This window comes from Euphorbia lathyris, chromosome 2 (assembly GCF_963576675.1).
Source record: "Euphorbia lathyris chromosome 2, ddEupLath1.1, whole genome shotgun sequence".
NCBI lineage: Eukaryota > Viridiplantae > Streptophyta > Magnoliopsida > Malpighiales > Euphorbiaceae > Euphorbia > Euphorbia lathyris.
In genome coordinates, this window is record NC_088911.1 from 56,097,387 (window position 1) to 56,111,385 (window position 13,999).

The 13,999-nt window shown below is 33.7% G+C and overlaps 1 protein-coding gene across 1 annotated transcript; it reads left to right on the top strand.

Moving 5' to 3' along the window:
* The first annotated feature begins 279 nt into the window (after positions 1 to 279).
* Positions 280 to 6,373, top strand: LOC136218283 (ARM REPEAT PROTEIN INTERACTING WITH ABF2-like). The gene is made up of 19 exons (XM_066005078.1): positions 280 to 633; positions 846 to 994; positions 1,725 to 1,897; positions 1,976 to 2,096; positions 2,238 to 2,312; positions 2,404 to 2,498; positions 2,625 to 2,700; positions 2,874 to 2,981; positions 3,446 to 3,574; positions 3,686 to 3,754; positions 3,883 to 3,942; positions 4,082 to 4,205; positions 4,320 to 4,459; positions 4,745 to 4,808; positions 4,893 to 4,972; positions 5,342 to 5,406; positions 5,484 to 5,601; positions 5,691 to 5,815; positions 5,998 to 6,373. The coding sequence occupies exons 1-19, from the start codon at positions 396 to 398 to the stop codon at positions 6,092 to 6,094; spliced, it is 2,106 nt and encodes a 701-aa protein (XP_065861150.1). The 5' UTR covers positions 280 to 395; the 3' UTR covers positions 6,095 to 6,373.
* The last annotated feature ends 7,626 nt before the right edge of the window (positions 6,374 to 13,999 follow it).

Sequence of the window (13,999 nt, forward strand, 5' to 3'; positions counted from 1 at the left end):
AAAATAAAAAAATATTAGAATTTCATAAAATTATAAAATTAAAATAAAAAAATGAAAAAATATTGGAATTTAATAAAATTGTAAAAATAACCGAAAGAGTGTAATTAGATAACAGTTTTAATTTAGAAAGGATAATGGATAGGCAAGATGGCGGGAACATTGAAAGGTTTAAATTTGATAAGGGAATGAGGCGCGAAAGCAAAAAAGCAAAATAAAAGGAAATAGGAAACCGAGATGGCGGGTCGTCCTACCTATCGCCCAAAATATATTTTCCAATTTTTATTATTTGCATAATTAATCCCACCATCCATCCAACCATCCTTTCCTTCCTCCATTTATCTTTCCCCAAATTACCCTCTTTCCTCCATCTTCATCCATTCTCTCTTTCTCTCCACATGGATCACCAATCAACCACCACCAGAAGGAGCTTGAAGCGAAAGCTTGAGCAGGATTTCCTTGAAGAAAAAGATGATCGCAAGCGTCCAGCCACCGAACCCGACGAGACTTTACAAGATCTGGCGCGTGATATTCAAGCCCAAGTAGATGTTCTTAACTCTGTTTTCTCGTCGCTGGAGGCCGATCGCGCCTCTGCCAAGCGCGCAGCTCACTTCCTCTCTCAGCTCGCAAAAAACGGTAATCTATTTTTTTTGTGCGATTCAATTTATTTCTTTATTTGTTTTCTGATGTACCCAAGTGATATGTTAAGATTCCCAAACAACGGTTTCAGTGCCACTTCCTTCTCTTACTCCCTCAATATTCTAGTTGAAGTGTTTTTTTTTGCGTTATTATTATTATTATTATTTAATTTGGGGTTTATCGGGTTTTGTCAACTTGAGCTATTGCAGAGGACATTGTGAATTCGATTGTGGAGTGTGGCGCTGTGCCTGTACTGGTGAAGTATCTTCAAGCGCCATCGTGTGAAAACGGGCCAAAACCGTACGAGCATGAGGTGGAGAAAGAGAGTGCTTTCGCGCTCGGGCTTCTTGCAGTTAAAGTAATTCCATATAAGGCTTTCTATCTTTTTTCTTTTGGAAGCATAAACTGTTCAGTTGACTCAATACCTTGTTTTAGGAATTTGATGCTTGTGCAATCTTGATTTTTGGTCGTCAGTTGTCAAAATTATCATAAACTGTCAAAATTATCTGTTACATTGGAGGAAAGCATCATGGATAATGTTCGGAGCAGTCCATTGCATACTACATAATTATAATTATAAGTTTTGACTTGATTCAGATATTAATGCTTCCTTTTTTTGAGGTGACGTTTTCATCCGGTGGCAGGCAGAGTAGCTTTTAGGAACTAATAAAAGGAATAACGTGAGGTGGCATTTGATTATGTAGCGATGAGTATTGGATGGTTGCCTTGGATGCTAATGAGTGGAATTTTCAGTCTTGTTAATTACTTGTTATATATATGTCATGAAATGAATAAATAGATGATGAGTGGAGTGGGATGATCTTCTATGGAAGACATATTCCTCAATCTTCTATGCCCCTCTCTTTTTGCCAAGCGATAGTTTTATTTGACTAGAATTATTGGCATGTTGGAGTTGTACAAAAGGTCATAAGAAGCCTTTTAGATAGCAATGATAACAGCTAGCTTCTTAATTTCCCCTGAATACTTTCATTTGTTATCGCTTTCCTTTGCTTTCGCTAATGCATAAAATGCATTATTGTTATTTCCTTTGTAATCTTATGTGTTCTCTCTCAATTGTTTCATAATAGCCTGAGCATCAACAACTCATAGTAGATGCTGGAGCTCTATCTCATCTTGTCAATTTGTTGATGAGGCATAAGAGTGGTGTAAATTCTCGAGCAGTCAATGGTGTTATTAGGAGAGCAGCTGATGCAATTACTAACCTTGCTCACGAGAACAATTCCATTAAAACACGTGTCAGGTTTGTTCACTTTCTTATTATTCTTATATTAGTTATTAATTGTGTAACCCTTTTATAATATTGTGTGTGTACGTGCAGGCTTGAAGGTGGAATCCCACCTCTTGTTGAACTGCTTCAATTTCTTGATGTAAAGGTACAAAGAGCTGCTGCTGGGGCTTTGCGGACTCTTGCATTTAAAAATGATGAAAACAAAAATCAGGTAGATGAGTTTTCTTGTTACTTTGATTTATTTGTTGGTAAAAGGTTGTGAAGATATGCACATTGGTGGTTTTAATTGTTTTGGAATGGTGCTTTTGGGTCATCAATGAGCAGTTTGTTAATATTGATTGTAATTTTGCAGATTGTACTATGCAATGCTCTACCCACACTTATACTGATGCTTCGATCAGAGGATACTACTATACATTATGAAGCGGTTGGTTCTGAACTGGAAAGTTTGTAGGGAATTCTTTATTTCATGCTTTCTCGTCTTTGGCTGCAACATGACTTTTTTAAGAGGTTTCCAGGTTGGTGTGATTGGAAATCTAGTACACTCATCTCCAAACATAAAGAAAGAGGTTATTCTTGCTGGAGCTTTACAACCTGTGATAGGTTTACTCGGGTAATATACAATTTTAATCATTGTCCACATGTTCCTTTTTTAGCATCTTATAACTGTTTGCTTCAAGTTATTCCTATCTCTCTGTTACTTGTAGTAGACATGCTACTAATCATGCTGCTTTGACAGCTCGTGCTGTTCAGAGAGTCAAAGAGAAGCAGCTTTGTTGTTGGGTCAATTTGCTGCTGCTGATTCAGATTGTAAGGTAGAGACCTAAAATAATTTATGGTTCTAAAGCTTGGCGCATAAACGTGGTACCTTAAAACTATGTATTCACCAGTTTAATGCTTCTAGATATGTACATCACCTAAAATTAAAGGTCTCGCATGCTTGTGTTGGTTATTCCATCTAATTGCTTTAACAATGAGGTTGATGCAGGTGCATATTGTTCAAAGAGGAGCTGTCAGGCCATTAATTGAGATGCTCGAGTCCTCGGATGCACAGCTTAAAGAAATGTCAGCCTTTGCCCTTGGAAGACTGGCACAGGTTAGCACATATTCTCTATTTTATGGTCATGCTTTGTTGCACAGTTGCTCTTGTGAAAGAGAGATAGTACAATGACAAGAAATTAGTGGTCGAACTTAATTTTGCTTTTGTTTAATTCTTTTTCATTTATCAATGTTGCTGTACAGCCATATGAGTAGAAGAGAATGGATAGCTGCTAGCATGTTATCAAGCATAAAGCAGCATGATAAATATAATGAACAATATTATAATTCACAATCATTATTGACTGTAGATAGGGATCTCTGCCCCTTTTGACACCTTTATTGCTGCATTGTTCTAGTCATTTCCCCCATTAAAGAGTTAAAAATCAATATTATTTGAACTAAAAATTGTCTATTAGTTATTTGTTTGTCTTTAGATAATCCATTGGCTTGTAGTATGCAATGATTATTTGCTTTCTGGGCTTTGTTACAAACCTTTTTCTAAATAATCACTTTGTACAGGAGGCACACAATCAAGCTGGCATTTCCCATGATGGTGGGATCGTGCCATTACTTAGGCTTCTTGAGTCAAAGAATGCATCTTTGCAACATAATGCAGCTTTTGCTCTATATGGACTTGCAGACAATGAGGTCTTTCAATATTATTTTTGTTTCATTGCCTAATTTTCAAGTCTAGTTACTACATTGATTTGTTTGCTACAGCATTGCAATATTCTGAAATTATCTAGATTGTTTTGATAGGATAATGTTGCAGAGTTTGTCAAATTAGGTGGTGTTCAGATTCTTCAAGACGGAGAGTTCATTGTTCAAGTATGTTTTCATTTACATTGAATTTCTTTTGCATTAGTTATTCCATGGTGTTTGAGCTTATTATATTATCTGCACATTTATTGCTATTTTCTAGCCCTTATTATTGTTTTTGTTTATGATGCTTGCAGCCTACGAAGGATTGCATTGCAAAAACATTAAAAAGACTGGAGGAGAAGATTCACGGGAGAGTAAGTTGCTAACTGTCATATCATTGTTTCTGTATTTCGATTACTAATTTTGCAATTATACATTGTGAGCTGAGGTTTGTGCTTTGAACTGCAAAATTAGTCATTTGAGTATAACAGTGAACTTATTCCTTGTCTGCAGGTACTGAGCCATCTCTTATATTTGATGCGGGCTGCTGAGACAGACATTCAGAGACGAATCTCTTTGGCTCTTGCTCATCTTTGTTCGCCTGATGATCGAAAAGTCCTTTTTCTTGATAACAATGGTAGAAATACTATATGAGCTATAATGTTTTTATTGCTGCCTTTTCTGCTTGTCAGTTACATTCATATGGGATTTTTTTTTTCTTGAATGCTGTACAAACATGTGTTTTCTGCAGGATTGGAATTACTTCTGGAACATTTTGAGTCTGGGAACCTGAAGCAGCAACATGATAGTGCACAGGCTTTATATAAGTTAGCCACCAAAACCACTTCAGTTTCCCCTTTGGATGCAGCTCCTTTATCCCCAATCCCACAAGTGAGTTACTTTTGCATCATTTTTTCCCTTCATGTGTGATATTTCATCTTATTTTCCTGAAACCTTAGTGGTATCAGACTATATTATTATAGTATGTACGGACATAGTACTTGTGCAATTTGAAGTTAATTCTATGAATCAGTATTTGCTTTTTCCAATAATTGTTTGAGGCAATTACTACCCCCTCATTTGATCTCAGGTGGTTTAGCACCATAAGAAGTTCTTTCAGTGAGGGTGAAAATAGAAACTGCAGAACTAATTTCTTTAGTCATTGTTTTCCCTCAGGTATATTTAGGGGAGCAATATGTGAACAATCCTACATTGTCTGACGTTACCTTCCTAATTGAAGGTAATAAACAATCTTCAACATATTAAGCTTATGCTTTTTATGCCATCTTATCATGAACGCATGATTGTAATTTTGTTGTGCCAGGTAAACGATTCTATGCTCATAGAATTTGTTTGCTTGCTTCTTCGGATGCTTTCCGCGCAATGTTTGATGGAGGTTACAGGGTGAGAATCCGTTACTTAATTTTAACCTTCCTTTTTGATGTATGAATCTGATGAAGTATTAGTGTTTTCTTTTAAAATTTTGCTCTTACCGTTCAAATGAATTATTAGAAACACCTAGGAAAGTTTTTTTTTTTTTTTTTTTTTTTTTTTTTAACACCTAGGAAAGTTATTCAACTGTATAATACAATTTTTGTTAGTCTTGTTTGTTTTTATATTATTAGTGATCTAGCTGTTTATAACGTCATCTTGCTTTAACTGATTTTTGCAATGTCATGTACTATATTGTGTTCCTTTATAGAGCTAAAAAACAAATCCAAAGTTTCAGGAGAAATTGCTTTTAAATCTCAGGTTTTTACTTGAAAATTGCAGGAAAGGGACGCGAAAGATGTGGAAATCCCAAATATTAAATGGGATGTTTTTGAGTTAATGATGAGGTGTGACTTGCTGACTTTTGTTTAGTTGATAAAAGTGAACTTTAGGTTTGATAGTTGAACTGGTTGTTGTGCTCTAGGTTCATATATACAGGATCCGTAGATGTAGCTATTGAAATTGCACCGGATCTCCTTCGAGCTGCTGATCAATATCTTTTGGAAGGCCTGAAGCGTCTTTGTGAATATACAATTTCACAGGTTGGCTAGTGTCTTTTGTTGATACATTCTCTCTAATAACACCATTAACAAATTAGAGATGGTCTGACTAATTGTTGTTTTATTCAAAGGATATTTCTGTAGAAAATGTTTCAGTCATGTACGATTTATCAGAGGGTTTAAATGCTGCATCATTAAAGGAAGCTTGTATACTGTTTATTCTAGAGCAATTTGACAAACTGAGTTCCAAGCCATGGTATGCTATTTCTTTTCACTTCTGTTTAATAGCTTACCTGGTTGTCTAGTCTTTAATTTTTTCCTCTCATTTCTGTCATCAATGTAAAGCAGGAGCTGTTAAATGAGTTTTCCAGTTTTGGTATAATTTGTTTGAATTTGAACATAATTGAGGTGTTTTACTTAATGATGATAATTGTACAGGTACTCTGAGTTAATTCCGCAGGTGGTGCCGGAGATAAGAAATTATTTTAGAAAAGCACTTGCGAAACCTGCCCAAGCAAATCTGAGTGAATTGTAGTGTGGTGTGTAGATGATTCTTCTCATCTGGTTTTGGTCTTCAACTAGCCTGTAAGGTGAAAGGAAGGATGTACAGAAATTTTGAGCTAATGCAGTTAGTTATTCTTCTCAACTTAACTTAGAAGGTGTAGCAACCATTCATTTTGATACTGTCTGCTTAGTTAGTGCTTAATCACCATGTTAAGAATGCTATTCTCATTAGCCTGCCTGCCTAAGTATTTTGTGGGTACTATTATGTAATTATAGAGATATTTTGAATATGCAAAGCATGTTTTTTTTTTTATTATTTTGTTTTTTTTATAACTATGATGGTCCCACATGCGCAAATGTGTACAACGATTAAAAAGGTTAGCTACTTGTAAGTAGTTACTCTTTTTGCAGTACATATATATCTACAAGCTGAAATGGATGAAAAGCCCATTCGAAGAAAAAAAGGGTTAAAAGTGGGATTCAACTGCGGTTAAATCCATTTTACAAAATTATATAATATAATATTTTTTTTATTACATTTAATATTCAAATTTAACCAAGTACAAAAGAATATTTAGATTTTGCAGATATTTCAAAATTCAGAAAAACAAGGATACGTTTTAAAAAAAACTCTAATAATTTTAAAGAAAGATAATAATTTCATTCAAGCGAAAATAGTATATTTTGATATAAGTAATTGAAAAATTATAATCTAAAAATATATCAGAGAAGTTTGAATCTTTATTTTTAATGTTATAGATCGTAAATAGTCCTATTAATATAAAAATTAATTGTAACTATGAACTATCAATATAAAAATTTATTGTAATTGTCAACTTTGCAAGACAGTTAATAACAATGTTCCTTTTTTTATAAGTATGAGAAATATGCACCATATTATTCTCCAAAATATGTTGATAGTCTAACTAATTTGGGAGATCTTAGTAAACCTCACAAGATCTTGATTTAAATAGGTTCATTATATAAAGCGAGTCATATTTGACCCAAAAGGGAAACCAATTGAGTTTTGGCGCACGCATAATGGCAAAAATATCAGTTTTAAGCTCAACAAAAAAAAAAGCTTCATTCTAACTAAGAGGAAGAGATAAAGATGCCATTGGAAAACCTCGACAATTTTTTAAGATCTCTTCTGTCCCCAGCTCATAGAGATTCCATCGGTATTAACTTTAAACCATGAACATGGAGGAGGTTGCCACCTAACTGACATGTCTCTAATCAGATGTTCAGAAAAATTCGACTTCCACACCATGCGAAGTGCTTGACTAAATAGCTGATGCCCTTTTGTTAAAAATAGCACCGTTCTACAACTTCCAAATTAGTAAAAAAATCAGTGACGATGACGTCGATCCATAAAGAGTAAACCTGGAATTCAAGGGAGTCATAGCAGCAGGAGTAATCAACCGAACAATAGAAGATGATGTATCAATCAACATACCAAAGCATTGTTAATGGCGCACTAGATAGCACTAGCAAACATGCAAGGAAGCATGAAATGATTAATTGATTCTGAAGCAGTCTTACAAAGGGGACACTAAGAAGCAAAAACAAAGCAAATCATGCCTGAATCTAAGAACATACCATATTAATTCAAGGATGGACCCCATGAAAAAAGAGTTCGCATTTTCGATTTACCAAGTGCAGATAGAAAATTAAAGTTGGTTAATTTGAATGTCTTTTATTTTTACTCACTAAATGAATTAATATCCATATATCCCAATTCATGTTGTGGTATGCTTTTTACTTTGTGAGTCGATATCCGCATTTGGCATCGACTTAGTCACACTCGATCTGTACACCTAAGTCTAAGTTATTTAGGTAAGACTATTCGATTACATTTTATGTAACTCTCAGTTTGGAGGAAAAAATCTTTCAAACTTTGGCACTTCTCAAACTATGCTTAGACCATGGTTTACCTTGGGTCCACGTTAAGTCAAACCACCAGTCCAAAGTTAGACGCATCCAACACTCTAACCCTTGACTCACAAAGATGTTCCAACACACCCGACTTTGGCACGACTCTTATTGGAAGATCATTGCCTTAACAAGACTTGTTTGTGGAAAACATTTATTGACTTACTTTGACGAATTTTATTTATTGATTTTAAAGCGACTTTTTAAACGGCTCATGGATTTCAACACGCGGTTTGAATGCTATGAAATAAATAAATAAACACGTAAAGTAAAGTGATATGTAGCTCAAGTACAAGCCTATAAAGTTCTCAACTTTTATAAAATTGAAAAACTTCACTTCTAGCTCCAACTTCAAACCTGGACCTGAGCTTCTAAATTTGAGTTTTCTCTTTTCTCATTTGATTACATAAAACTAAGAAAAAAAATTACAAAATACTGAAACGGCATGCATGCCGTATTTGTAAACTTGAAATTCACAACCCATCAATTCTAAAGCATAAGTCCATGTCACTCACAAAACATATAAAATGTAGCACCTCAAAAACCATTTTGTTTTACCAATTAAAACTAACCATGACTAAGTTTGAAATGGCATGAATTGAATCTCCAAAAATCACTCAATGATTTTCTTATCTAATAAGTGATTTTTTTTTATAACACTAGAATATCATGTGCCTTATAAACATTCCTAATTCAATTTCCTATAAAACATATTCTACATGTTTTACCAAAACATTTATTTAAATGAAAACATTAATTTTAATGTCACCAACTTGTTAATCCAATTAAGAAAACTAAACTAGAATTTATGTTATAACATGTCTAATATGGGTTAATTACATTTGAGATTAGAATAACCTTGGGCTTTAAAACCGGTCTAGTAAAATAAATAATATAATATCCAATATTATATCGATTTTTTTTGAAATAATGCCAAGTTTTATTAATTTAAATAAGATGAAAGAATATTGCTAAGAAATGGTAGTGGACATGCCTACTCACCTCGAACAGACACAGAATTAACCGCTTTTGTTAGAGCATGGGCAACCGAATTCAGTGAACGCTTAATAAAGGAGATAGAGCACAACTCTAAATCTCGTAATATATGAGTACAATCAGAAATAATGTCAACTAAATACGAAGGACCTTCTAAACCCATTTGAATTGCCTTAACTATGAAGAGACAATCCGACCGAATTTCCCATTTATGCAATTTTCCACTAAGTATTTTCATTTTTCTGACTTTTAAATACTCATTGTGTGTTTTAGAACCTGTAAAATGTGTTCAAATTTATGTTTATCAAATTTTCATGTGTAAAGTCGTTTTAAATGAAGTTTTTTTTAATGTTTCAAAACTCTTTATGTGTTTACACAACGTTTTAGTCATTCCGTATATCAGTGTGACTTTAATTTAATGTTTAACATTGCATACATTTTGGAAGTTTACTAACGTGTTTACTATAGTGTGTACTATGCCTAAAGTTTCCATTTACTTAAAAATATCTTTTTCGCTCTTTCAAATCAAAATAGTAGTGGAAATCAAGGTTGGTACAACCTATATTAAACAAAACAAACATGTTATTTATAGTAGTGCTAGTGCATGTCATGCCTAGAATGAGAAAAAACCCCATTATAGTTTTCAATTCTATCCTAAATGTAAATGTGCTTTTGGTCTAAGGTTGATATAACCTATTTTAAAAGGAATTAACTTGTGTAGTATGACCCTTGTTATATCCAACTTTGGAAATCACTCTGAAGAGGTTTAAAACTCCAAACGTTGAAATGAATGAATTTTACAGATTAGATTATTATAGTTTGTCCTAAATAAGACCCTAACCGTTAATATGGCCTATGTCGTATCTCATGGTCCCATATGACCTAAAAAATTGATATAGTCCATCATAATGGAGAATTAAGGTCGACTTTGTATGATGGTTTATTTACATCACTTTGAGAGTTTTGCATGTCGTTGATTTCGTGTATCCCCCGTTGACGGAAACGAACAAAAAAAAATCCTAAGAAAGGACTCGAACCATGCGTGTATGGGAGGAATAAGGTTAGAATGAATAATGTTATATTATGTGTTCTGACTAATAGTTTGCTGGGTTTGTTTTCATTTTCTTTCTTTTTATAAAAAAACATAGACACACACCATGAATCATATTTATATTTGATACCTTATGGTTGCAACCAAAATTTATTCCCATTGGGTTCGCCAAGGTCTCATTTAGTCCACTCCACTGTGTTAGTTATCATTTAGACTTAGAAAGCTCGGTCAATTAGATGGTTGACCAAATAGTTGAGGAAATGATGAAACAGATGGAAGACAAGTTCAACACTATAAGGGTACAAATAGAAGCCCTCGTTGTTATGGTTGCAAAAAAATAACATAGTTCCCCCACCTGCTGGATTTGGCGTTCGTGATACTCACTTGCTTAAACTGATTACTAAATTTTTTAAACTTCAATGTGTGGTCTTCTCTATAATAAATAAGTCTGTGTTCAACTTAATATTTATTATATGCCAAAGCATTCATGCATTATCCATAAAGTGACTTTAAAAATCTCAATATAGTGATGTCACTTTTAATATCAACTTGTGACTCCAATATCCATAAGGTATGAAATATGGATCCCACATCTTAAGAAAAAAACCGAAAAAACACTAATATAAAAGTTTAGACACAACTTTTAGTAAGAAACAAGGTTTAAAGTTTCATCAACCCCAACATCAGTTTCAACAAGTTTTAATAGTGTTCTACTTAAGTTTCACCAACATTTGCCTTTTGTGAAACTGGATAAAATTCATGAAAAGTTTATCTAGAACATATTTGAAACATTAACACCATGTTTCATAAACTTCACTCGACTATCAGAATACTTCCAATGAAATTTAACTTGAATTTCATCTAGTTTCACCTCTAGTGAAATTGGTGAAACTGATGTCAAACCCAATTTTTACCTTTTGTGAAATTGATTCAAAATGGATAGAACCAAACAAAAAAAATTAACAAAACAAAAGCAAAACTGATTTAAAATATTAAGACCCAGTTTCATAAAATTTCACTCCACTATCAAATATACTTTGAATGAATTTCAACACGAGTTTCAACCATATTCAACTCTTGTAAAACTAATGTCAAACACAAATTCATCTCTTGTGAAATCGATTAAAAAATGGATGAAACTCAACAAAAATCAACAGAACTAAATGAAACAGAAACCAAAACTCATGAAAAACTCATGTGAAACTCAATTGAAACAATAATGCTAGGGTTTATAAACTTTCACCCGACTTTCAAAATACTTTCAATGGAGTTTAATATAAGTTTTACCCAAATTAATCTATTGTGAAACTAGTAAAATTGATGTCAAAACAAGTATCGCCTGTTGTGAAACTGATTCAAACCGGATGAAATATGACAAAAATCAATAAAAGCAAACAAAACACAACCAAAAAAATGAAATGCAAAATCAACATACTTGAAATTTCCCAAATTGATCCAAACTCTTTCCCTTTACTTACACTACCACTCTTCTTAAGCTTATTTTACTTCTCTTGCTTGTTCTGTCTCTTCATTGAAATATCACTATTAACATCATGTTTCCTCTTTGTAATACTTGAAATGGGAGAATGAACATCTTTTTTTTTTCCAATTACTCCCTAAAAAATGCATTATACTCCTCCCACTAGATGATGAATGTTTAGAGGAATATAAAGGGTAAATTTCATCAATGATGTACAACCTTTACCTCATTTCACACTTTGATGTACAACCTTCAATTTTGTCTCACTAATATGTACGAACTTATAGGTGACCTCCCACTTTGGTATACAGCAGGTAAAAATGATCGGTCAATGCGAAGTCAACGTGCCACGTCAGCGTTTGACCGGTCAAAAAGTCAAAATTTAACTCATCCACCATAAAATTACTTCTATACCCTCTTCTTCACCCTTCTCCCTTCTCCCTTTTCCTTTCACTTTCTCTATCTAACTCCTATCTCTCTTATTTCTCTTTATTAAATATAACTACACCTCTATTTTTGTATTAATCTTTTCTCCAGCAGTCCATAATCAAATGCTATACGTTTAGGATTAAAATTTTCAACACTTCCTACGCCGAACGAGCCGTAACTTGGGATCTTCACATCAAACTCCCAAAGATTATCTCCGTTTACAGCAAAGTCGCCGGAGTGAACTCGTATCAACTCTGAAACATCATTTTAGCCTCACCACCTGAGGAGTTAACCGACGAAGGACGCACCAGAAGCTTCGACAAGGTATCCAAGCTCAGCCGAAACATCAGTTGCTTCTTGCTGCTTTTCTCTTCCATGGAGAAATAATTTTATTAATTTAACAAGAAATAAGAAAGAAGAAAGGAAGAGTAGTTTAGGGTTTAGCTTCTTCGGCTTCCCCAATCCAAAATCTGTGCCATAAAGCAACTCCAATCATAATATAATAACCTGCATAATAATTTTGAATTTCAAATTTCTGTCATTACTTACTCAATGTCCATATCATTCACTCTTATCTCTAACTCTTGTATCATCTTGTTAAGCGGGATCTACAATCTGCTGCAAACCATATGGTATTAAAATATGTAAGAGGGAGAGAGAACTCAGCAACAGAAATCGCGGAGTCCTTCGGCAATTTTCCAGTGTCTTTATAGATTGGGTGGTTGCCATGAACGACTTGTAATTTTCTTATCAAAATTATTCTATTAGCAGAGGTAATATATTATAGAATTACATCAATTGATAATAATGTATATCTTGTTATTTATGAGGATACTTAATGCATATCTTGTTATTTGTGAGGATAATTATTGGGAAAGGGAGAGAGGGAAAGAGAAAGGGAAGAAAGAAGAAGAGGATATAAAAGTAATTTTAAGTGGATGAGTTAAATTTTAACTTTTTGTCGGTCAAACGCTGACATGGCGCGTTAATCAGTCATTTTTACATGCTGTACATTAAAGTGAGAGGTCACCTATAAGTTCATACATATTAATGAGACAAATTGAAGATTGTACACCAAAGTGTGAAATGAGGTAAAGATCGTACATCATTGATCATTACAAAAGCTACAAAAACATAAAATTACAAAAATAAAAATCAACATCAACAAAAAAAAAAAATCTACAACTTATAAAACAATTATATAATAGAAATCAAACCGACAAAAACTCATACAATCAAACTAAAAAAGAAAATACAAACAAAACATGGAATGGAACATACAACGAACCGATGAAAGCATACGATGAAAGCATATGCGGTAGAAAAATCAAACTAATGAAAACAAAACATAAAATTATTGACAAAGTGAGCAACTAGAAAAGAGAGAGAAAAGCATAAAACAAAACATGCGAAAATGAAAAAAATGGTAAAGTGAAAACCGAAAACATAAAAATGATATCTACAAAATGTTCAAAAAATAATATATATATGAAAGAATAAAAAAAAATGTCGGCCCAGCCGCACTATGCGTCCCCGCTGAGCGAGGGTTCGGGGAGGGGTCCCACCACAAGGGTGTACTTGGGGCAAGCATTCCCTTGCTAATTTATTTGGCAAGAGGCCGCTCCTAAGACTCGAACCCGTGACCTCTTGGTCACACGACAACAACGTTTACCGTTGCGCCAAGACTCGCCCTCTAATATATATGAAAGAATAAATACGGTTTTTACCATAATGATTTTTTAGAGGGAGCATATACATAATTTCCTTAATATTAATCCGATTTGGGCAATTTTATCAGAACCGATTGAACCGAACCCGTTAGACAAAACAGCTTTTTTTTTTTTTTGAATAAGCCTAAAATATTACATTGTTGAAATTTGGAATCATTTACCCGAACGGTTCAACTGGTGACCCATAACCCCGAGCATGGGTTTACGGGTGAATTTCCCAATATATAATAATAAGAAAAAAAGAGAAGTGAAAAAGGGGATGCAAAATTGTAGGTTCGGCCCATATAGTTAGGAGAAGCCTGATAAGTCCATGTTTTA